The sequence below is a fragment of the Euprymna scolopes genome, chromosome 6 (genome assembly GCF_053919585.1).
Source record: "Euprymna scolopes isolate OS-2025 chromosome 6, ASM5391958v1, whole genome shotgun sequence".
Taxonomy (NCBI): domain Eukaryota; kingdom Metazoa; phylum Mollusca; class Cephalopoda; order Sepiida; family Sepiolidae; genus Euprymna; species Euprymna scolopes.
Genome location: NC_136487.1, coordinates 142,889,109 through 142,915,056, shown reverse-complemented (window position 1 = coordinate 142,915,056; position 25,948 = coordinate 142,889,109). Strand labels below are relative to the sequence as shown.

The following is a 25,948-nucleotide window of genomic DNA, read 5'->3' as shown; positions in this document are numbered from 1 at the left end:
TAAGATCGGGTCCACATGCTTTTGAGGTGTCAAGGTTTTTTATGATAGCATACACCTGAGCAGGGGTGGTTTTCAGATCGTCTAGTGTGGCGTCTGTCCGCATAGGAAAGTCAGGTAGGGGGTGGTTGGAAGGGTCCAGTGTGGAGTTTGAGGCAAACCGACTGGCAAGCATGTTAGCCTTGTCGGTTGCTGAGGAAACAACCTCGTGATTGTTGGTTAGTGGGGGAATTGTTGATTGCCCATTATTTACTACACTGTTGTAGATTTTCCAGAAGTCTCGAGTTCCTAGTTTTTGTGCTTCGATGCGCTTTTTAGTGGTTTCCGTAAATTCTCTCTTAGCTGTCGCTATTTCTTTCTTAACGTTATTTCTAGCTTCTATATACTTCAGTCTGTTTGAACTGGACTTATGTCGGTTAAACCTACGGTATGCATGCTGCTTTTGAGTAATGGCAGTTGCACAAGTCGACGTAAACCATTGGGGAGAGTGGGGCTTACTATAAAATTTCCGCATGGGAACATGCGCTTCGATTGCAGTTTTGAACCAGTCAGTGGTCTCGTTTGCACATTGTTCAGCAGGGAGAGAGAAAATATTTTTCCATGGAGCATCTCTAATTAGTTCCCTGATGGCTTCCCAGTCAGCCTTATTATAATATTTCGTTGTTTTGAGCACTGGCTCTTCAGTTTTGGGTCTAGAGTTTAGGGCGATTTCAACCATTATCACTGCATGATCAGCGTTCCCGAGTGGGCTGTGGGCCTTCGTTATGCAGTCATCGGGAACTGTGGTCAAAAACAGATCTAGAAGTGATGCGTGTTGTTCTTCCTGGTCAGGGAAACGGGTTGGAAACGTAACAATTTGTGATAGGGAGTGAGATATAGCGAAGCTATGGGTTGTGCTGCCCGCTGCATCTGTGTGAGTAGAGAATCCAAGCCAGTTTTTGTGGTGGACATTAAAGTCACCAAACACATGTATTTGTGCGCTAGTGTCGAGGGACAGTGTCGTGTCTATGCTGTCAGATACTTTGTTTATTATAGAGCAGTCCTGAGTCGAGGGAGAGCGGTAGAGAAAATAATAGTAGCCAATACTGTGTTGCACGTTTAGTCTAAAGCACATAAAGGCTTGATCATCTGTTTCTAGGTTTGTTTCTCTAGTCAAGGGAAGGGTATTACGAATGTAAACTCCAAGTCCGTGCATATGTCTGTCAGAGTCCTTACGGCAGAGTGGGAGATATCCAGGCATGTTAAAGTGGTTAGAGGGAATGGAGGAGTGTAGGTTAGTCTCACTTAGTGCTAAGATATCAGGGGTATTTGTTAAGAGAAATGCTTCAACATCAGCTAAGTTAGTTCTAAGCCCACGGATATTTGTGAATGAGAGCCTCAAGGGAGGAGGCAAGTTGAATTTGTTTGTCCCTAATCCTGGTTTAAGCTTGTTTTTAGATTGTACTGTCGTCATATTTTTTTTTAAGAGTTTCGGTAAGGGGGAGCTAAACAAGAGGTTATGCGGAGCTTCAGACATGCATCACAAGTAGACCATCAGCTGACCTTTCTCCAATTAGGATTGTGGCCTCAGGAAAGCCCACCGGGGATGAGTGCAGGGTCCCTTTCCATGCGCGTCATGGCACTGCAAACAACCCGATATTATTCAACTGTTGATGGAGCAGCCGCTCTAAGCGCTACCAAAGAGTTAGGGCTCCTGTACTACCAGTCGGGAACAGCAGCCAGGAACTGTCAATCCGGTACCCTCAACCCTTTAGAAGAAGGTCAACCCAATCTAATCGCTCAGGCATATCTTATACTCAAGCACTCCCAAATGTTCAGTTTTAGGGGTGGGGCATGCTGGGAATGGGGAAGAACGGCGTTCATTGCCCTAGCCAGGAAACAAGATCTACCGCTGGGTGTTTCTGTCGAATCACTGAGATAGTGTCTCTGCGCTTGACTAATAGGCAAAGAAGGAGTATGGAAGCCGGGCGATAGACAGAGCCTATCTACTCCTTAAGCAATTTAGGTTTGCAAACCGGTGAATTTGTTTGAGTCACCAGCTCTAGGAAGGTTGTCATCGAAGACTGAAGAGGCCTCTCTCCCCTTTGGTTTAGTTTCAGAGTTTTCCTTCTCCTAGACGGATAATCTGGGAAGACCTACTGGGTCCGTCAGCCCTGAGAGGGTTTTCTCCGCGCCTAGGTTCTAATCCAGGTATTTCTGCGACCCCGCGTTGTTAGTGTTACTGGGTTAGTTTGTGGGGGATTATATCTCTACTGATTAGTTACACTCCTCAAAGTTATTTAGGGACATGCTATTTACTTGTTAATGGATAAAGGGGGTGGGTGAAGTTCATGCAGTGTAAGCGTCTATGTTTGTAAGAGGGCTTGTTAGGGAGGAGATAATGTGATTTTAGTCTTACCCTATTTTTTTATTTTATTAATGTTAGCTTAGGTCTAGTATAGTGTTACAGTATGAGTAGGTATTAAGAATTGAGCTACGAGTTGTGCCCGAGCTATTTTAGATGATAGGAGGGTTAAGATGTAAGTGCAATATAGCATGGATAAGACAGCAAGTTTTGAGTCATGCGTAATTAGGTGAATAGATATATGGGCAGGTTTTCAGTAGGTGCGAATAGAGTTGAAGTTGTAGGTATTTTTTAGTAAGAGTCATGGGGCGTTTTGCATAACAAGGAGTGTCGTTTCAATAACGTAATTAATCGTTGCAAAACTCGAGGAGACAGTTGTGTAGTGCATATCGCTTTGTTTCTGGGTACTTTGGCTGTTAAGTACCTGCCTTTGTGTGCATAGGCTGTTAAGTCCCTTACTGGATAGGAATGAGCTGTAATGCATGCCTTAGAGGTAGAAATGTATAGATGTTTAGTCATGGCTATTAAAACAGTTTGCATGTGAGGGATTAGGGGCTGGAAGTTAGCGATTCCACTACAGATGCGGAGCAATGTGGGAGTTTAGTGGCGGATAGGTTGGAATGAGTAGATTGTTAGCGTTCAAGAGAAGAGGGGTTATTTATTTACAGATGGATTTCCATTAGGATTTGAGTTTCAGGTAAGGTTTAGTTTGAAGAAGGGAGGAATTTTTTTTTTTTTATGCATGCAGGTAAGACAAACGCAATCGTCTTGGAGGTAAAATGTATAAGATTTCGTAGCTAGCTATTAGGTTTTTCCCTCCCAGTTATAGGGACAGCTAGTTCGTTGGGATTTGGAATTGTAGTCATTAAGGTCAGGCGCAGAGTGTTGCATCTATTCAGAAAATTAGCCCTAGTATCACAGCTGGTATTATGTATATTGCAGTTACAAATATAGTGCCAGTCAAATTATGAGCCACGTGCAGTGGTTTGGTATGGTATGGGTATCATGGAGGACACTTAAATACAAGCAAGCGTACAGTGATTGCATATATTAAGTATACTACTTAATAAAGTTCTTCTGTCTTCTATAGTAGAAAGAAAGGTGGTCCTAGCTCTTCTATATTCTTGCATAGGCTATTCGTTATCGAGTAGAGTTCATAAAAACGGCTCGCGTGGGACTAAGTGTTAGAGACCATTTTTACGCATATGTAATTAAAATGCATTAAATAAATACATTTAAAGAGAAGGTATACACAGATGTAAAAGCAAAAAGAGAAATAAATAAACAAAGTGAATAAATAAATAAAAAATAAATAGAAGAAACGACTCGCATGGAAGCAAAGAGTTAAAGACAATATATGCGCATATAGTTAAAATACATTAGTCAAAATTAAGAAAAAAAAAAGCAGTTGCCATTTTGGTAATATTAGGATTTGTTAAATTAACTTAGCTTATATTGTTTGCCCATCTTCAAAATTGTCGCGTCTGTCAGCGAGCATACCCCTGTTAGTGTGACTGCTTCACTTCCTTTCCCCGGATTTTATATCTATTTATAGTGAGCACATGTGTATGGTAATTTTACTTTTTTATTTTTTTATTTTATTCTTTATTATTATTTTTTTTTTAGGTTAAACTTCTGTCTTCTATAGTAGAAAGAAAGGTGGTCCTAGCTCTTCTATATTCTTGCATAGGCTATTCGTTATCGAGTAGAGTTCCTCTGACCATAAAAACGGCTCGCGTGGGACTAAGTGTTAGAGACCATTTTTACGCATATGTAATTAAAATGCATTAAATAAATACATTTAAAGAGAAGGTATACACAGTTGTAAAAGCAAAAAGAGAAATAAATAAACAAAGTGAAAAGATCTTACTGAGATTGGGCTGCCTATAGAGAAGGGTGTTTTTTTTATACAGTTCACGAACAACTGAAGGTTAGAGTTAGTTTTAATTGCACTCTATCTGGGGAAATACTTATCAATAATGAGGTCAAACGGGATGACAATTCTCCATCCATGTTACTCAACACCTACTTTGTTATAGTCTTTATTGCGGCATTCTGTGGAAACTCAGACATCTGACAGTGTATATAATGTCCGTAGACTACTTTCACAAACAAAAGTCTCTTCTTCATTGGTCAAGGAGCTTCTTTTTCTTTTTTTACAAAGTAGTCGCCACTTCCTAAGGCCCGGAAGCCAGTCAAGAATAAGTGTTACTGAGTGTACAGTGGTCAAGGGGAACATGTAGTAATCGTTAGTAGTATAAATTTGGTAAATTGAATTATATAAGGGAACGGCTCATCAGGAATTTGTTTACGTTGGACTTGAAAACAACAACGATATTGTAATCAGCTGGAAAGCAGGAAAACGGAACAGAGTTCCACAATCGTGCAGTTCTAAGAAAGAAGCTCTGATTATGGAATCTACGTTTAGGTTTAGGCACGGATAAAGAGTGGAGGAAATTATTGATAGTGGTTTCAGGTAGACGAGTGTTTTTCGTTAAAGTCAGGCCAGTGGGGACAATAGATTGGAGCTCAGCCGAGCACTTGCCATGATAATGACGATAAAGAAGAGACAGGCTCGCAACGTCTCTTCTGTGCGAAAAATGTTGCAGGAAAGAGAAAAGCCTCCCCTCTACTAAGCTACGAATTCTGTTTTGAACTCTACGCGGATAACTGTGATATCGTTGCACATTCAGAAGATGAGTTCCAATGATTTTTTAACCATATTGTATCTGCATGTAACTCATTAAACCTAAAATAACAGTAGTTATGCATGATCCAGCACCCGGATCGCCTTATATGGAACTAACTATCTTCGTTGAATGTAATAAATTAGATGAAGTGCACTCTTCAGGCAGTACCCTCTCCGAAAAATGCAGCCTTGACAGAAAAATCACTTCTGCATTGAAATGGCCTTTTTTGATTTTTCAGCACTTACAAAACGTGTGCGGGCCCAGTATGGCATCAAGTTACATACGAAAATTATTGCATATAAATTGCTTTGATGATCCTTCTGCATACAAGTGAAACATAGGCACTCTGTAAACACCAACTAAAACTTTTTGAGAGCTTTCATCAAAGGTGCCTGATACAGTTAGTACATATCAAATGGCTTATGTCACAGATACAGAAGTATGGAGGAAAGCAGGACTACTGAGCATTTAGTTGATGGTAATAAAAAGTTGTCTCCGATAGTCTGGTCACATAGTTCGTATGGATGACGCTGGTCTGCCAAGGCAATTATTCTATGATGAAATGTGGGAAGGAAAGAGAAAAGTTAAAAACCTAAGAAGAGATTTAAGGACGCCTATAAAATCTTATGTGAACTATTGGAACTATTGGTGGCCTAATAGAAAAAATGGCTTTAGATAGAAGTAAGTGGCGGAAACTGATACTTGAAAGCGCAGAATCTTTAGAGACTAGCCGCATACAGTACAATGCTTACAAATGATTGATTCGAAAAGCAAACAGGGTCCAGCACCGGGTCCACAAATTTACCTGTGACATATGTAGAAAATTATCTCTATCTCTTGCTGGCCTCAAACGCCATTTGTGCAAATGTGCAAAACCTGTCTTGCACTCCAATAATGACACTGCAAACAGAACGGATCGGGTGTGCCAATTCTGTGGCATTATCTGTCTCGGTTTTACTGGCTTAAAGAGTCACCTGCGAACACATCCAATTCGAGAGGGAAGTAGAGAGGGGGACAGAGAACATAAATTTATAAAGTAGTCGCGCTCGAAATCGATATATATGCATACATGTATGTGTGTGTATATATATATATATATATATATATATATATATATGAATCGAGCGGTCTTTTTAATTTCGACAGGCTATAATATAGAATGGCGTCCAAAAGTTGTTGTTCGGCCATATTTTTCTCAAGCGCTTTCTATCGGTGCATCCGATTATCGTCAGGAGCAATTGTTATTGTTTTCTTTTCCTTTTCTTTTCCTTTGAGGCTTGGTGTATTTATAAAATTATATGACCTACCTCGAAAATAAAATCTTATCAGATCAAAAAATAAACCCACTATCTATGCCCGATATGTTGACGATATATTCATTGCAGCCGAATCAGTACATGGCATTAAAAAACTCAAAATAAACCGAGAAAATTTACTCATGAACTAAACAGAAATAATAAAATACGATTTCTAGACGTATTAGTCGATTCAAGCAACCCCACTAAATACACCATTTCAACGTACAAAAAGTACCTACCAACAATAAAGCAATACTCCTAAATTACCGTGGGGAATGCCCAGAAAAATATAAAACTGCCCTTATAAAAAATTTGATCCACGGCTCATACAATATAGCATCAACCCGTCAAATATTTTACAAACAATGAACTAACAAACATAAAACAATAACTTTCCCAATAAAATCGTTGATAAACACATAAAACTTTATATAAACTCACTCCACAATAAAAGAATAAACGCTAACCCTAACAAAAAGGAAACCATCAAAGTATACTATAAAACCAATTACACTAACTACACAACAGACAAAAATAACAAACCTAATTAAGAGATACACGAGGCGCATCGACCAAAACAAAAATATCAAACAAATAATACATTGTACTAAATTTAAAACTTCCAATTAAATAATTTAAAAAAATAACAATACTAGCACCACACTAAACCAAACTAATATAGTGTATGGATTTATTTGCTCCTCGAAAAATGCCTCCGAACCTACTCTAAAAACTCCTACAACGCATACACAGGCCTTACAACAACAACACATTTCCGACGGCTAATCTATCATTTAGTTGACAATTGCGCCACAAAACAACACCTAAAATCCCACAAGAAAAACCTAAAACGTCCGACATTTGAAATATCTGATCTTAAAATACTAAAATTTGATATCTTAACAACTGCACACGACGACTAAAATTACTAGAAACCATACTTATAAAAAAAAAACTACAGCCCTTCTTAAACCGGATCTGATTCAACACCGGGGCAAATATACTAACAGTATTTAATAACTAACAAGAAACTAAATTGATAAACTATAAAATAGGAAAACCGAAACTAAAAAATAAATAAATAAAATAAAATAAAACTCATTCGCCTCCAACCCTCCTACACCCACCTTCATAGCCAATTTAATATATATATATATATATATATATATATATATATATATATATATATATCGAGACTCAAAGGAAAAGAAAAGAACAAAAACCAACAACAATTGCTCTTGACGATAATTAGATGCCCCGATAGAAAGCGCTTGAGAAAAATATAGCCGAACAACAACTTTTGGGTGCCGTTCTATATTATATGCCTACCGAAATTAAAAAGACCGCTCGGCAAATCGAAGCGATATCCTAACAGATCGGAAAAAGGAATAACTCAGTCGTGTTCAATCAGACGTGTCTAAATAATGATTGCTGCTAAAATATACAAATATATATATATGTGTGTGTATGTGTGTATGTGTGTGTATGCGTGCGTGTATGTGTGTGTGTGTGTGTCTGTATCTGTGTAAATATATATATATATATATATATATATATATATATGGTACTCATGCACTTATTGATCCGTACTGAAATAATCACGTTATTATTTAAAAAGCCATTCTTAACATGGGGAGGGTAGGGTGTTTCTTACCTATTCTCTACTTTAACTTTTCAATTGAATAAAAAAAAACATCATAAAACTTAAACTTGGAAATACGAATTAAAAAATAGCGCGGATCAGTAAAAGCATTAGCACTATATATATATATATATATATATATATATATATATATATATATATATATATATATATATATATATATAGAGAGAGAGAGAGAGAGAGAGAGAGAGAGAAAGAGAGGGATAGATAGATAGATAGATAGATAGTAGAAGATTTACCTGGCGTTAAACGTAACATTAAATTCCTTACAAAAAATAAAGTAAAATAACGAAAACAAAACTGAGACATGCATGCAAGGATTGTTATTTTTTGTTCGATTTTTGTAAGTAAAAAATATATACTCGAGCTGAGATCGAAATGAAAACCTAAAGACAATGAGACAAGTACGATAACCATTAGATCAGCTTGATACGATCTTTAAGAAGTGTTTCTAAACCTGGGAAACTGTTGACAAACATTAAAAAATCCTACGATCTCCAAGTACCAATTTTTAATTTTGACCCTTTAACTGCCGTTTTTTCCTGATGAAAACCGATTAAAAAGATTTCTGTCTGTTGAGTATATAGGTTGAAAAGTGTTTTCACATAGAGTCTTTTATATATATATATATATATATATATATATATATATATATATATATATATATATATATAAAGTCCATCGTTTTCTATAAAACGTAAGTACAAAGCTTTCTCTTTCACGTTTTATCATGCAAAATAGCAGACACAATGAACCCCTCGGCAAGCACCCACTTCAGCAAGTAGTTCACATATGACAAGAAAATTTCCCGGATTTCTGAAGCCCAGTGGCACGCATACTAGTTGTTCAACGAAAGTATATGTATACAGGTTAATAAAAATTACATAAACTACCTTACTAATTACACGTGCTCAACGAGCAGATTCACAAAACAATCTGTACATTTGTTCTCAGTAAGAAAAGGTAAGCTAATCTAAATAGGGTTCGATTACGAAAGCTGAAACATTGTATGACGGTTAGACATACAGTTTATTATTAATTGTTTTAAAGAAGTCCTGTCTTGGTTTAAAAAAGACTTTTTATGTAAATATTTGGCGCACAATATTAAGGCGAAATTTTGGAAATCGTAATACTGAATTTTACATGAAAATAAATCGTATGTTCGTATTCCTCGTATTTTTAAGATGATTACATCCAAAAATTACGAAAACGATCGCAAGACACAGGAGAGTTAAAAAGGGAGGTAATTTTTCGTTTCGATTTAAACAAAATAGCCGCATTTTTAACCTGCTAACACGATGAAAGATTTGTTTTTAAATAATTCAGTGATATTCAGGTAATTTCCACTACATAATTTGGAAGTTACCATTGCAATTTATTAGAATCGAAAAAAAAAATCAGTAGTTTACGATTAAACCAGGTATAAACTAAAACAAAACCAATTTGCCTCCTACCTTGAGGCTGTCATTCACAGATATCCTTGCCGTGGGCTTAGAACTAATTTAGATGATGCGGAATCATTTCTGCTTGCAAACACCCCGAAAATCTAAGCGCTACACTCGTCCATCCCCGTCTAACCACTTAAACATGCCTGGGTATCCACTTTGCCATAAGCACTCAGACAGACATATGCACGAACTTGACTAGAGAAACAAAACTAGAATCAGACGACTAGGCGTTTATATGCTTTAGACTTAAAATGCAAAATAACATTAGCTACTTATATTTTCACTACCGATCCCCCTTGACCCAGGACTGGACCCTAATCAACCAAGTCTCTGACAGCATAGATACAGTATTCTCCCTCGATACTAGCGCATGAGTAGATGTATTTCGTGACTTCAATGTATACCGCAGTAATTGGCTTGGATTTTCTACTTACACAGACATAGCTAATAGCATAACTCATATCTCTATATCTCATTCTCTTTAACCGACGGTCACGTTCCCGACACGTCTCCCAGGTCAGCAAGATCAACATGCCTCCCTTCTAGATCTATTTCTGATTACAGTTCCCGATGATTGTGTAACAAATGCCCATGACCCACTCGGGAATGCTGATCAGGCTGTGATAATAGTAGAAATCGCCCTTAATTCTCGATCTAAAACTGGAGAGCCATTGCTCAAAACAACGAGTTACAAGGATGAGTGGGAAACCATCAGGGATCTCATCAGAGATGTCCCATGGGGAAACATCTTTTCTCTTTTGGCTGAACAGTGCACAAATGAGACCACTGAATGGTTCAAAACGGCAATTGAAGCACATGTTCCTAAGCAGAAAAACCTAGACATCTCAAGAGCATGTGGACCCGATCTCAACCCGGCTATGCTATTAAAAGATGCTCCGCTGAGGTTGCTCCAATTCTTTTCAAACTATACAACAAATTCCTTAAGGAATCTTGCTTTCCTGATTGCGGGTAAACTGCTTTTGTGGTACCAGTTTAAAAGAATTCTGGCGAAAAACCGCCCCCTCCCGCTTTTCGCCAAAATATTTGAGTTAATAATTAATCAATCTCTAGTCTATCACTTTACAATTGCTAAACTTCTGACTGACTAACAATATGGATTTTAACAAGTTCGTTCTATAGCAGATATCCTTACTGTAATCTCTGAACTATATACCATACACTGGACAAAGCAGGTGAGGGTAGAGCGGCTTTTGACAGGGTATGGCATGATGGTCTTCTCAGGAAAATCAAATCTTACGGCATCACTTGACAAATACTTAACATAATTAAATTTTTCTTAAATAAGAGAACTCAGGTTGTTCTCAACGGTCGTTTATCCTAACAATATTATATAAATGCGGGTGTACTTCAGGGGTCTATCAAGTGTTTGTGAGGTATAAACCCTTGCAATATCCCACATACGAGGAGCGTGCAATAAGTACTGACCCAGTTATCTAATCTAGCTGAAATTGTGCATGTGCAATGATTTCTATCTCTACGGGTTATGTGGAAAATTACAGCTCTGGACTAATTGTGGTTTCTGTGTTACAGGTGTTTAAACAGAGTCAAGTGTGAAATGGAGCCTGTTGAATGTCGAACAGTGATCCGGTTTTTGTATTTGAAAGGATGCACACCACAGGAGACTTTTGATGAAATGGAAGAAACTTATGGTAATAAAACCCCATCATATAACCTTGTAAAACGCTGGCATCGTGAATTCAAACATGGCCGGAACTGTGGAAACAGCTCCCAGAACCGGTCGCCCCTTCTGCCATTGATGAGGCATCGGTCTGTCAAGTTGAGGCTGCCATTTTGGAAGATCGGCGCATTACTATTCGCCAAATAGCCCAAAATGTCAAGAATAGTACAGGTCTGTGGAAACTATCATTCATGACCATTTGCATATGCATAAGGTGTCTGCTAGATAGATTCCCAGGTTGCTCACACTATTCCAGAAGCGAGAACGCGTCGAGTGCTCGAGAATGAATTTGGAGATGTGCCAAGAAGACAAGTCAAACTTTTTCAAAAGACCGATTACACATGATGAAACCTGGGTCCATCACTATGATCCAGAGACCAAAGCCCAGTCAATGCAGTGGAAGCACTTGGACTCACCACCTCCAAAGAAGGCAAGGGTGCAGCACTCCGCTGGCAAGGTCATGCTCACAGTCTTCTGGGACCAGGACGGAGTAGTGATGACAGATTACCTGGCAAAGGGTACCACAATTACAAAAGCCCATTATGCTTCACTTTTGAGGAAATTAAGGGAAGCTATCAAAATCAAGAGGCGAGGCAAGATCAGCAAAAGTAACCTCCTCCTCCTGCAGGACAACGCTCCGGTCTACAACTCGCATGTCGCCAGATCAGAAGCACGGGCGTGTGATTATGAAATCCTTCCCCATCTTCCCTACTCTCCTGACCTTTCACCCTATGACGTTCACCTCTTCACAGCCATGAAGTTGTTTTTGAAAGGAAAACGTTTCCCAGATGATGCAGCCTTGGTTTCTGAAGTCGCGCCGTGGTTGGAGGACGAACCTGTGATGTTCTACAAAAACGGTCTCCAGAGCTGCATCAAACGATGAGAGAAATGCATAACTCTGGGTGGTTCCTATGTAGAGAAAGACTAATAACTGTGCCAAGTTTCGTTGCTCTACTGCTATGGGAAGTATTTCAAGAGCATTACTTATTACCCTCCTACGTATTTCATATTGAATGCTAAGCGAAAAGCTACAGAAATATTTTCCAGGATAAATAATCAAAAATCATATACACCAGACCTTTCTCTTTTCCCTACACACACCAATAATACAATAATTTGCAACACTAAACAAACTAGGAATTCCAATCATACAAACCACACCACAAACTATAAGACAAATATTAAAAACTACAAAACATCTCCAAAACAAACCAGTTTCCAATGCAGGTATATACACTATTCCTTGCCAAAGTTGCCATCATAGAGACGTTGGTGAAACCCAGCGTAAGTTAGAAAAAAGGCCCAAATGAACATAAGAGTGATATAAAAATAGCAATTCTCTCACTCATTGCAGTATACTCACACCTTTGACTTTAAACAAGCAAAATAGTTAAATTTATTTCAAATAAATCGCGCCTAATGGTTATCGTACTTGATCCACTGTCTTTAGGTTCTGTTATCGATCTCAGCTCGACTATTTTTTTTACTTAAAAGTGAACACTTTGGAAAAAGAAATACTCGCAGGCACATGTCTCAGTTTATATCAGAATTCTTTTTTTACTTCTTTTTTGTTATTGTATTTAACGAAATTTTTTATTTATGAGAAATAAGAAATATGCCTTAATTAAAATATAATATTTACGCGTATTTTACGACCGAGCAACGCCAGGCGGACTGTTACTAGCTTATACGTAGGCACGTGCGTGTTTTTTTTATCATTTTCTGAATTTTGATCTCAATCCATTAAATTATAGAAAATATTTAAAATTTAAGGCTTCAGCTTAATTGGTTCTTAAGAAAAAATTGAAAATCAAGGAATCTTGCTACATTGGTCGATTATTAGAATAGATGAAATGCCAATTTAATATATTTACATTTTAATAAAGTGCTGTACTTATAATACACTACCTAAAATTTAAAACAAATACTTTAAGATACTGAAATGTAACTATTATTTAATTTAATTATTAACTTACATATTTATTTATGAAACATTTATTTCATTTATATAATAAATATTTTATTTATAGATTACATATTTAATTTATATAATACATATTTATTTTATAATTTACGTATTTTTATATAATACATATTTTTTATATAATACATATTTTTATATAATACATATTTTTATATAATACATCTTTATTGATACAATGCCTACTTTATTTGCATAATGTATAGTTTATTTATATAATACATATTTTATTTGGAGATTAAAGAATTCACTCATTTAATACGGATTTTGTTTATATAATACATATTTTATTTTCATAATAGATATTTTATTTTTATAATAAATATTTTCTTTATATAATACATATTTTATTTGAAAATTAAAGAATTCACTCATTTAAAACGAATTTGTTTATATAATACATATTTTATTTTTATAATAGATATTTTATTTTTATAATACATCTTTTCTTTATATAATACATATTTTATTTTTATAATAGATATTTATTTTTATAATAAATATTTTCTTTATATAATACATATTTTATTCTTATAATACATTTTTGGTTATATAATACATATTTTATTTATATAATACGTATCTTATATAATTAATATTTTATTTATATAATTCATTTTTTATTTATATAATACATATTTTATTTATATAATAGATATTTTATTTATATAATTCATATTTTATTTATATAATACATATTCTATTTATATAGTACATATTTTATTTATATAATTTATATTTTATTTATATAATTCATATGTTATTTATATAATACATATTTTATTTATATAGTACATATTTTATTTTTATAATAGATATTTTATTTATATACCACATATTTTATTTATACAATAAATATTTTATTCATATAATTCATATTTTCTTTATATAATACATATCTATATAGTACGTATTTCATTTTTATAATATATTTTTATTTATATAATATATTTTTATTTATATAATACATATTTTTATGATTTTTTTATATTTGTATAATACATATTTTATTTTTATAATACATTTTTATTTATAAAATACATACCTTATTTTTATAATACAGATTTTATTTTATAATACGTATCTTATTTTTATAATATAGTTTTATTTTTTATAATATAATTTTATTTATATAAGACATATTTTCTTCATATGATGCATATCTTATTTTTATAATACATCTTTTTTATATATAAAGCATATTCTATTAGCAGATTACATATTTATTTATATAATAAGTATTTTATTTATATAATAAATACTTTTTATAGAATGCATATTTTATTCATATAATACATATTTTCAGATAATACATATTTTATTTATATAATATTTATATAATATATATTTTGTATTTATAATACTCATTTTATTTACAAGTTAGAAAAGTATTTCATTCTAGGCATGAAAATTGTTAAACAAAATGTATTTACGATAGGCTTTAAAAATAAAGGCACATGATTCAATTTGAAATTTATTTATCTTCAAAGTGTACTTTCATAAATTTTACGAAGTAAAGTATAAAAATTTAATACCTTAATCTGAATTTTTTAACAAAAACTTTAAAATAACTTTTTTAGATTAACTTTTTTAAAACTTCTTTCAGAATAGAAAATCTTTTCAATTTAATAAGGAACATATTTCATATAGGTTTAATTAAAAATATTCAGTAGATAACGAGAAAAATAGAGATGAAAATGTCAAAAGGAGTGTATAACTGGCTACGCTCAATAGTAGTCCCCGCTAGCGAAAGACTTTGTTATTGTTATTCTATTATTATTATTATTTAAAACATTTTGTGTCCTGCGCTTTCGCGCGAGGACTAATATATTACATATTTTATTCATATAATATATATTTCATTCATATAACGCATATTATTTTTTATAATTCATATTTTATTTATATAATGTATATTTTATTTATATAACTAATATTTTATTCATATAATACATAATTTATTTATATAATTAATATTCTATTTAAATAATACATATGGTAAACCTATTCACATAACTTGAAATACCTGAATATTACCAAAAGGCTCCCAACCAATTTTTAGACTCTTTGAATAAAAAGAAATTCAATTTAATACGACTTAACCTCTGACAGTTGTGTCAAAATGTATTTTATGCCGTATCTATGACTCCCGCTTCTGTCTGTCTTTCTGTCTGTCTTTCTGTCTGTCTGTCTGTCTGTCTGACTCTCTCTCTCTCTCTCTCTCTCTCTCTCTCTCTCTCTCTGTCACTATTTCTCTGTTTATAAACAGTGAAAATTAATAAAGAATATAAAGCTTTAAATATTATATAAGCGGATTATTATAGAAAAATCATATCAGCGCGTATAGCGTTACTATCTATTTTATCTCTAAGGTGTAAGAGAAAGGAATTTAAATAGAGAGAGAGGAAGGAAGATGGGGGAGGATAAAGAATAAGAAAGAGAGATAGACATAGAGAGCAAACATTTTCTTCCCTTGCTGTTATTTCAAATCATTTGAAACCATAGTAGCAAGTTTTAATCTTCTCTCCATCAAAGTCAGAGATTTTGGGAAAAATTTTAATTGGTTTTCGGCCAAGGATGTTGCTGCCAAGGGGTCAAAGTTCAAACTATTTAACCAATTTTGAGTCTAAGCATTTGAAATTCTACATAAAGAGTGTGCAGACATGCAGCAAGATTGTTAATCAGTTTTTGCGCAAAATTTTTCAGCCGAGCGACCAAAGTTAAAAGAGTTACCCATTGCAGACTCTACCAAACTCCTCCGCAAATGTTGGGTCGAAACACTTCAAATTTTAGAGGTAATTTACCTGGACATGAGTAAAACTTCTTAATATATGTATATATACATATACACATAAACAACAGTACAAACGGTCCGAGCAAAGTGAAATTGTCTGTGTGGGTGTGTGTGGGTGTCTGTCTGTGTGTCTGTCTCTGTACATTTCCTTACGAAATAACTCGAAATTTGACATAGCGAGTATTGAGATTTGGGAAAATCTTTGTGGTCCGTTTTCGTCCAACAATTTGGCTGTGAAGGGATCAAGTTCAACGATTTGACATTTGTGAATTAACAATGTTTTGACATTGTCCAAATACCTAAGTTCAATTTGTTTACACAAAGAGCATCGCTTCATACACTAATAGTAATTAGTATATCACTTACCAATATGCTCAACCCATATATATATATATATATATATATATATATATATATATATATATATATATATATATATAAGAGCAAATAGTTAATAAAACATGTTTAAAAAACACTTTGAAAAAGAGTTAAAAAACATATTTAACCTGAAAAGGAAACATTTGATAAGTGGATAGTCCTTTATCCGCGGAATTTCGAAGAAATACTTTTCTTCTCATCAGAGGGTAGGAATTAGCAAAATGCGGGATGCATATAAAAGTATTTGATGAAACTGCAAGTACGTCAAAGATCTTACTTGATAACAAAAAGTTAGCAGAGGGAATATGGTGAAGAAAAAGGAGATTTCACGTGAATGGATAGTCTGGCGAAAAGTAAATTATCCAATGATGGTAAAATCCAAAAATATAAATCCAAGAAAGTTAATTAAATTTCCATTCGCACAAGTAAAATAAAAGGAAATCACGTAATTGGAAGATGGTCCAAAATAATCCAAAAGGCCGAAATCCGTGGAATAATTCACAAATATGTACAAGGAAAAGGGGGGAAAATTCCAATAATATTAATAAATGAAAAATAAGATATGCGTTTAACACGGCTGCCGAGACAAAGTGTAATTAAGAAAAATCAGTGAAGAAGATGAGAAAAAAGATTAAATTGTGATAGAATTAAATATAAAATAGAAGAGCAAAAGTCAAAATGACCCAGACAAAATGACGTTAAAAGGCGCGAAAAATATAGGGCAAAAAAAAAGAGCTCAACTGAAATGTACAGGTTATTACTTAAGAAAATGTCAGCAGGAGTTATTAAAAGACACTAAATGGAAAAATAAATAAATTAATTGATAAATAAATAAATAAATAAATATAAAATAAAAAATAAAATGTTAAAAAAAAGTAAAAAACATTTAATGGGAGAAGATGCCCGGTATCTGCAAATACCGGATAAAGTAAGGAAGTATGTAAGTAAATACATATAGTAAAATATAAGTAAATATACATACAGGATATGAATATGTAGGTAGATTGATATATATATATATATATATATATGTGTGTGTGTGTGTGTGTGTGTATGTGTGTGTGTATTTTATTGTTTTAGAGGAAATAGGTATTTCCTCAAAAACACTTCTTCCAAATACTAACAACCATTTCTGTAAGGTCCGACGAGGCTATTGGATCGTAATCATGATCCAACATCCGAAACATATGTAACCAAACAGATAAAATGCTAATAAAAAATAAAACACATATTTGCTCTGCAATCGTATTGAGCACTCTCGTCAGGTTTTTACTAATTACCAGTTTTACTAAATGTATATATAATATAAAGCTGAATGTGTGTGCGTGTGTGTGTGTGTGAGTGTGTGTGTGTGTGTGTGTGTGTGTGTGTGTGGTCACGAATAGGCTCCTAAAATGGTTGACTATTTTAAAAAACTGATTACGGTCAATTTAGCTCTTATATGCAGATCATCATATAATGATTAGATCACTCTGACAGACGTTTAAAAGCATTTGAAAATAAATGTGTAAAATTCAACAATATTTCTCGCGGTTAACGGTAGCCTAATGGTCTTAGTCCTTGCTAATCGAATCAGGGATTGTTTCTCGAGCGGTGTTAATCGTGACACCCTGCACTGATTATTCCCTAAAAGATGAAACACTGGTGTCTGTGGGTATTTAAAAATTATTATAGAAAATAATTATGTCAGCCCCTTTAAGAAACTCGTTTCTTATCGTTGAGCACTTTCAGTTGAAATAAAGTCATATAATGATTAGATCCCTCTGACAGATATTAAAAAATATGTTTAAAATACTTTTCAATTTCGCTTTTACTTGATTAAAGTGCCTTTTAAACTTACACGTGAAAGATGTCTACTATTAAGAAAACTGAAAACTACCAAACATAGTAGCTTTATGGATTTCATATTACCCAACAAAATCACAGACTTGGATTTTTCAGAGACTATTAAACTCCTATCGAAATTATTCAGGCCAAACACAACCTTATTCCATAAATGTTGGAAATACCTGAACATAGTCACGGACAGCCAGCACGATTTCCTAACGTTTGAAGCATTGGGGAACAAGTTCTATAATGCAGTCAAACTAGCCGAGCTGACTGGCGATGATTTTAAGTGCTTAATAAAAATATCCCCGTAAAAATATGGGTGAATAATAAAATAAACAAAACGGTATTCGCTTTCGTAACTATCTTTGCAAAAGAATCCATTGAAAGCGAAGAATGTGACTCACCTGCCCAGACAAAATAAATGAATAGAAGAAGTTGTAAACCACTGCTCTTAAACACAACAGGATCAAAAAGATTGGAGAATAGCGATTTGCACCCATGAGAAATCCTCTCACCGATTTTTGAAAGGCGTCTCTCAGTGGAATATGTAATGTTTTCAGTAACATTGGCTGAGTTGCGTACTTCATAGTCCTGAAAAAAAGAAAATATGTATTTAGAATAGAAGAAGTTGTAAACCACTGTTCTTAAACTTTTGTTAACAGCTGCCCTTCAGTCGACTGAAAGTCTTCCAAAAGAAAAAAAAGAAATCGTCTACCTTTTATCCTTTACGGAAAAAAAGAATAAACAAAGATAAACAGTCTTTACGAATAAAATTTTTAAAAGAGTAACATTTCTTACAAAAAAAAAATGCCAAAAATATAAACATATTTCTTACAAAAATATACAAAGAAACAAAAATATGTCTTACAACAAATACCAAAATAAACACAAATATTTCTTACAAAAACACACAAAAAAATATTTTTACAAAAATACCAAAATAACCAAGAATATTTTTTACAAATATACTAAATACTAGAAATATTTTTCACAAAAAATACCAAAATAAACAAATATTTTTACAAAAATTACCAAAATAAACAAGAATATTTATTACAAAAAATGTCGAAATAAACAAAAAGTATTTCTTACAAGGAAATACCAAAATAAACAAACATATTTCTTACAAAAATCACTCAAATAAACAAACATATTTCTTATAAAAAATACGAAAATAAACAAACATATTTCTTACAAAAATACTAAAATAAGCAAAAATATTTCTTACAAATAATATAAAACAAGCAAATAAAAATGTTTATCAAAAATATTTTTTCAAAAATCCTAAAAATCTAACAAAATTGTTTTCATTTGTTGTTTCATATTATTTTACAAAAAAATAAATATTTATCCATGAAACTTACAACAGTTTGATTTTTGTTATAAAACATAATGATTGCGAAATTCGATTCGTTTAATATTGGATGCCAAGGCAAATAAATTGCGTCTACTTAAATGCCATGTTGCAGTAATTAATATATCAAAAATTTACGATAAGGAAAAAAACTATTACAGAATACATTTTTTGACGAAAAATAGCAAAAATAAAATGTTTTGCTACAAAACACCGGAGAGCTCCAAGGGGAAGAGAATAGCGAGTAACAATTGCAAATTCTGTAATTGTGAGGTAACAATTATAAATATGATGAAAACTTTTGCACGATTAAAAATATTTTCTTTCAAGCAATTATCTGTCTCTGATGAGGTGGCTGAGTGTTTCACCATATTCTGGCAGTTTATGTAAGATGCCGAAATATGCCGAAGCAACATTAACGAAAAAAAAAACGGTCGTTCTCTGCATAAGTATCGCATTTTATTAATAAACATTTAATGCATATTTCTTTCTTTTCAGCAAAATGAAGTATGCAACTCGGCCAATATTACTGCAAGCATTACATATTCCACTGAGACACACCTTTCAAAAATCAGTGGGAGGATTTCTCATGGGTGCAAATCTCTTCTTGACCCCGTTGTGTTTAAGATCAGTGATTTACAACTTTTTCTCTTCATTTATTTTGTCTGGGCAGGTGAGTCTCATTCTTCGCTGTCAATGGATTATTTTGCAAAAATAGTCACGAAAGCGAATACTGTTTTCTTATTATTAAGATGTGTTCACGCATATCTTGACGGGCATCTGTTTATAGTTAGGTCTTGTCGGAATTAGCATACCGACGAGTAGGGAGAGGGGAAGAAAAGACCGTTTAAGTCTTGCAACGAAATGTCGACGTTGCTTACAAGCAGTCTTTCCTTGTAAAAGTAACAAATGGGTAACGATGGTGGAAGTGTAATTTGTCTAAAAGACAGCAACAACAACTACAACAACAGTAGTAGAGCGGCCACCCCTTTTATCTACTCCAACTCTCAGTCAACGAGATTCACGCGTGACTGGAATATCTATTTAACTTGTAAGGAATAGGCACTCAGGTTCTTTGATTAACGGACCACCGGCCGTGTTGGTCACAGCTATCAGCACTCCTTTCTTCCCCACCGACCTACCCTCGGCAAGTCAACCAATTCAAAATTCTCACAGTCTGGGATGCACATTGCAGTTTAGTTAGATGTGTCTTGCTTTTAGAATAACTGGGTTATTTCCCTTGTCATTCTGTCACATGTTCTCAAAGAAATATGGCCAGGTTTTTTATTTTACTATAAAGATCGAAAATTCGGGATTATTTTAAATAATACGAAAATATTTAATGGGAAAGAAAATAATAAAATGCTATACAATGTCGAGTCGTAGAAACATAAACAATAAGCTAGTCGAAATAGTATTCAAGGAATAAACCCAGAACTTTGTATTACGCTTTGCTTGACAGCTTATTATTAATTCCTTTAAAGGGACCCAGTTCCTATAAAAGGAGAACCTTGCACAAAGGTTTTTTTTTAACACGTTAATCCAACTTGACACGTTAATCCAATGTAACACCTTAATCCAATGTACAAATCTATAAACGTATTTTAATATTTAAATTAGAGCTAAATAAGCGTTTCTAAATATGAGCTATACTCCCGGAAATAAAAATAATGATAAATGAAAAAAAAAGAAATATGTGATCCACATACTCTGCTTTAGTTAATAACCTAATAAAAATAATAAAATGCTACATAATGTCGAGTCGTAGAAACATAAACAGTAAGCTAGTCCAAATAGAACTTGTATTCGATTGACAGCTTATTATTAATTCCTTTAAGGAGGCCAAATCTCTGTAAAATGGTGAACCTTGCACAAAGGTTTTTTAACAACATAATCCAATGTAAAAATGTCTAAATGAATTTAATATTTAAATTAGAGCTAATTAAGCGTTTCTAAATATGGCCTATACTTCCGAAAATAAAAATAATATAATAATGATAAATTAAAAAAAGAAATATGTGATCCACGGACTCTGCTTTAGTTAATAAATTTTATTTCATTTTTTGATTTTGATTTTTTTACTTTTCTTCCGATCGCATCTAAATAATTTATCTGGTTCTGTACATGCTTTTTATTATTATTATTTCTCCACTTTCTTAAATGTATATTTATTATGCCGACTATTTTACCTTTTATTCCCCCCCCCTTTTGCTGCTACTCTTTTCAACTCTTTCTCATTCTCCTCCTCTTAAATAGCTACTACACATAATAATTTATTGTCTCCCCTTCCTATCATCGTTTACCCATCCGGGGTATTTTTATTCTTATATTGTATAAAAATGTTACACTTGTTAAATAAAGCTAAATCACCAAACGAACATTTCGAGCAAAATATATTGGCCCGGTTTTAATGAAGTGTTTGTGCCACTATTTCTACGAGCAGGTTATTTTTTTATCAGTATTTCGATAAACCAATTACGCGCGCGCGCACGCACGCACACACACGTGTGCACACACACTAGCGCGCACGCGCGTTCACACACAGAGGCATATATATATATATATATATATATATATATATATATATATATATATAGTACCACCAACAAGAAAGGTCGCACTTGTCATTTTTTCAAAACCGCAAATTTAAATTAAATTGAATGTAATTGTTTCAACAACCATTCATTTAATTTGACTTTTATTGCTCCATAATTTTACCTGTTCATATTTGACTTTTAATTGAAGTATCCTTGTGTACACGTCAATTTTAAAAATAACTTCAAATCCGGAAGGCAAGAGAAACTCTGCACCATGGAAAATTGTTATTTAAATGTAACTTTAGAACATTAATGCAACAAAATGCAACAGGAACATAATGAACTTGTTAATATTTAGTAGCATAGCCCTTCTGCAATTCCACAGCCTGCAACTTTTGGGACATTCTCTTCAATTTGTCCGCGGCAATACTCCAGTGAAAGGGCATCCTACTTGTCTTTAATTTTTGTCCAAGATTCTTACAGATTTGAAATTTTATCATTGCGTAACAGTTGCTTGATGTAATGCCGTAGGTTTTCGATAGAATTGAGGTCTGGAAATTGCTCAGGCTAATCAAAACATGAAATATCATGCTCTTCAAGAAACATTATGACATTGCCAGCTGTATAAATGGGACCATTATCCTGTATCAAGATAGGATTATCATCCAAATTCCGCCCAGAGTAGGGTAGAAAATGCTCAGTCTTAATATTAATGTACTAATTAATTCAACCTTGCAAGCGAACTATAGGTCCTGGACTATTGGCACTAATAACGTTCCACACCAAAACTGAACCCTCACCACCTTGCAGCGTTGAAACTGTGCATCTAGGATAAAATTCTTCATCTTTCTTTCGACGATGATCTCCATTTCATCTGATGAAGCCCAGAAAGCGGTTTCTGTTCTTTACAGTAATCATTGGCTTACGTCTTAAAACACAGCTTCGCAAATTAAATTTCTTCAATCTGTCCTTAACTGGAGAAAAAGCGCACTTTTACAGTTATTGAATTTCATGAGCCGTTTCAAATTTGTTTCTTATGCTGCAGATCCTGATAGCATTGTCTTCCTGTAAGAAGTAACTCTAGGACGACCAGATTAAGAGGCATCACGAACACTGCCAGTGTTTTGGTGCTTTTGCACAGTCATTCGTACCGTTTTCTCATCAAATTTCAATCCGTGGCCGATTTCTCGATTGGATAAACCAGAAAGGTGGAGATTAATGATCTCCTGACGATCACTAAGGGAGACTCGAGATATATGAACTAAATGTTTCGTTCTATAACCTAGATACAACGACAATTACGATAAGAGATGCTAAAAGTTTGATATTTTACGATTAGAGATGGTAAAAGGTAAATATTTTAAGCTGGTTTAAAGCTGATGTGTTGCTGTGGAGTTTCTTTTTACCTTCCCGATTTGCTGAAACTAATATTTTAAATTGATGTGAACACAAGGATACTTTAAATAAAAGTAAAAGATGAACGGTAAGATTATAGAGAAACCAAAAGACGAACCAAATGAGGTATAGGTTGTTTAAACAATTTACATTCAATTTAGCTTAAATTTGCGGTTTTTGAAAAAATGACAAGTGCGGACTTTCTTTTTGGCGACACTATATATATATATATATATATATATATATATATATATATATATATATATATATATATACCAGCTGGCGTTGCCCCGTCGTACAATGCGCTTGGACATGATATTTTAATTCATGCAGATTGCGTATGTATTATTATAGAATCAATCCTTTATTTAATAATTTGCCTGGTGAACTAATTTGAAAATAATAATAATAATAATAATAATAATAATAATAATAATAATAATAATAATATAAAAATAACAATGATAATGTCGGTCATCAAATTCCACCGTGTTTGTTTACGATATCACGTCTACTGATGTTCGGTCTTAACGATTAATGGCCTGAAAATGTCACTTCTGATTAATGTTTAATTAAAATATATGCAAACGGAGTAATGATTTGCGGCGATTATAAAAGGTATCTCCTTTTATCGTAATTGGACTCATTAATAAGAAAAAAAATAAAATGGTGAGGTACACTCGGGCTTGAACTGAGGATCATTCGATATGTAGTTGAATGCTATTCCACTAAACTCTATCTCCAATTTATAATAAAACTATTTTTTAAAGGAGTGATTTGGTGAAATTTTATTATCCTACTTTGCCCGTGCAACGTAAAATATTCCTTGTAAAAATTATTCTTTATATCGATAAGACCGAAAAGCTATTTTTAAGATCAGGTTGTTATAGATGTTTGATATTATCGAATGAATTTCTGTAGAAAACAAATCTAAGAACACTGCTAGACATATAAACTTTGTGTGAAAATTGCAAGAGATAGGCTCAGCCGTTTTGGAACCTATGAGGAAAGAAATCACACACAAATGGACTTTTATATAATGATATATATATATATATATATATATATATATATATATATATATATATATATATAATAAAAATTACAATTAAATTTACCAAAATGATCCAAGATGGTAAAATTAAAGTATATTATAAATATCAAAGAATTAATATTTATAATGTTATCTCAGCCAGATGTAAAAGCTCGATAAAACCAAATAGGAGATTGAGCTTATATTTCATTGGATTATTTATCTTCCACCAGACTATCCATTCATGTGTAATCACCTTTTTCTTTACCATATTCCCTCTGCTTCACTTTTTTTTCAAGTAAGATCTTTGACTTAGTTGTTGTTTCATCAAATACTCTTGCATGGAAAATCTGATCCCGCATTTTGCTACTTCCTACCCTCTGATGAGAAGGAAAGTATTTCTTCGAAACTCCGCGGATTAAGGACTATCCACTTACCTAGTGTTTCCTTTTCAGATTAAATATGTTTTTAACTCATTTCAAAGTGTTTTTTAACATGTTTTATTAACTGTTTGCTCGAACAAACGTTAAAAACACTTTGAAATGAGTTAAAAGAGTTAAAACATATATATACATACATATATATATATATATATATATATATATATATATATATATATATATATATATATATACAATAATACATGGAGATCCGAGTATAATTTGTTCAATAACCGCCAGCGTATCTCTTAAAATTGCATCTTAAAATAAGCATTCCCATTTGAATTTAAATAAATAGAATTAATCTGTTCCAAATTATACTCAAATTACACTCAACTATCACTAAAGAAAGATAAATATAATAGTAATGGTACAGAACTTTATAATAATAAATGTTAACAAAGAAGACAATAAAAGAGTTGTATTTACCGCCTAGGAGAGTGCTAGCGTACGAAATGCATGCAAAAAAGAGAGGAAATAAAGCAAGGCTTTTACGCGCACACAGGCGATATGGTAACTAAAAAACGGCGAATTATCTTACTAAATGATTAATATTTAAATCTTAATATAACAGAAAGAATGAATAAGAAATATAAACAATAAAATTTTTACCAACTTGCCATGGAGACAATGATGAGCGGCTAACAAAAATGAACCGAGAGGGGTCAGGGAAAGAGGTCGAGACAGTATGCACTTACACACACACAGCTTTCATCTTGTGTGTGTGTGTGTGTGTGTGTGTGTGTGTGTGTGTGTGTGCTTGTATTTTTAGTTTTCGTTTCTTAATTTTTTTAGCGTTGCGCAATTTTCGAAATCGTATTTCAAAAAATTTGTGATATCTTAAGGCATACATATAGATACATCTGAAGGAGGTCAGGATTGCCTTAATCATTGGAATTACATTTATCGTCTTATTTAAAAAGAAAGTCGTATCTCCTGGCATACTGTATCTGAATTTTTTCATGGTAACGTTTCATTCTTTTTATATAATTCATTCTTTGATTAATTAAGACAATGCCAAGACTTAACAAGATAAATGAAAAGAGTAGAAAGAGATAAAAAAAAGG

General features: G+C 33.2%; 2 protein-coding genes across 9 annotated transcripts in view; one reads left to right on the top strand and one right to left on the bottom strand.

Moving 5' to 3' along the window:
* LOC145278014 (monocarboxylate transporter 9-like) overlaps window positions 1–25,948 on the top strand; it is a 215,576-nt gene that overhangs the window by 72,957 nt on the left and 116,671 nt on the right. For 2 of the 7 annotated variants that reach the window (XM_080130199.1, XM_080130197.1), the window contains exon 2: window positions 19,975–20,149. The exons of the other annotated variants lie outside the window; for them this stretch is intronic. In XM_080130199.1, coding sequence (XP_079986325.1) covers window positions 19,979–20,149 — 171 coding nt within the window. In that variant the 5' untranslated portion in view covers window positions 19,975–19,978. The remainder of the gene's footprint in view (window positions 1–19,974; window positions 20,150–25,948) is intronic. 7 annotated transcript variants of the gene reach the window in all.
* Window positions 1–25,948, bottom strand: part of LOC145278015 (monocarboxylate transporter 9-like) — a 93,417-nt gene that overhangs the window by 31,213 nt on the left and 36,256 nt on the right. For both annotated transcript variants that reach the window (XM_080130206.1, XM_080130207.1), the window contains one exon: window positions 18,527–18,713. In XM_080130206.1, the coding sequence (XP_079986332.1) occupies window positions 18,527–18,713 (187 nt within the window). The remainder of the gene's footprint in view (window positions 1–18,526; window positions 18,714–25,948) is intronic.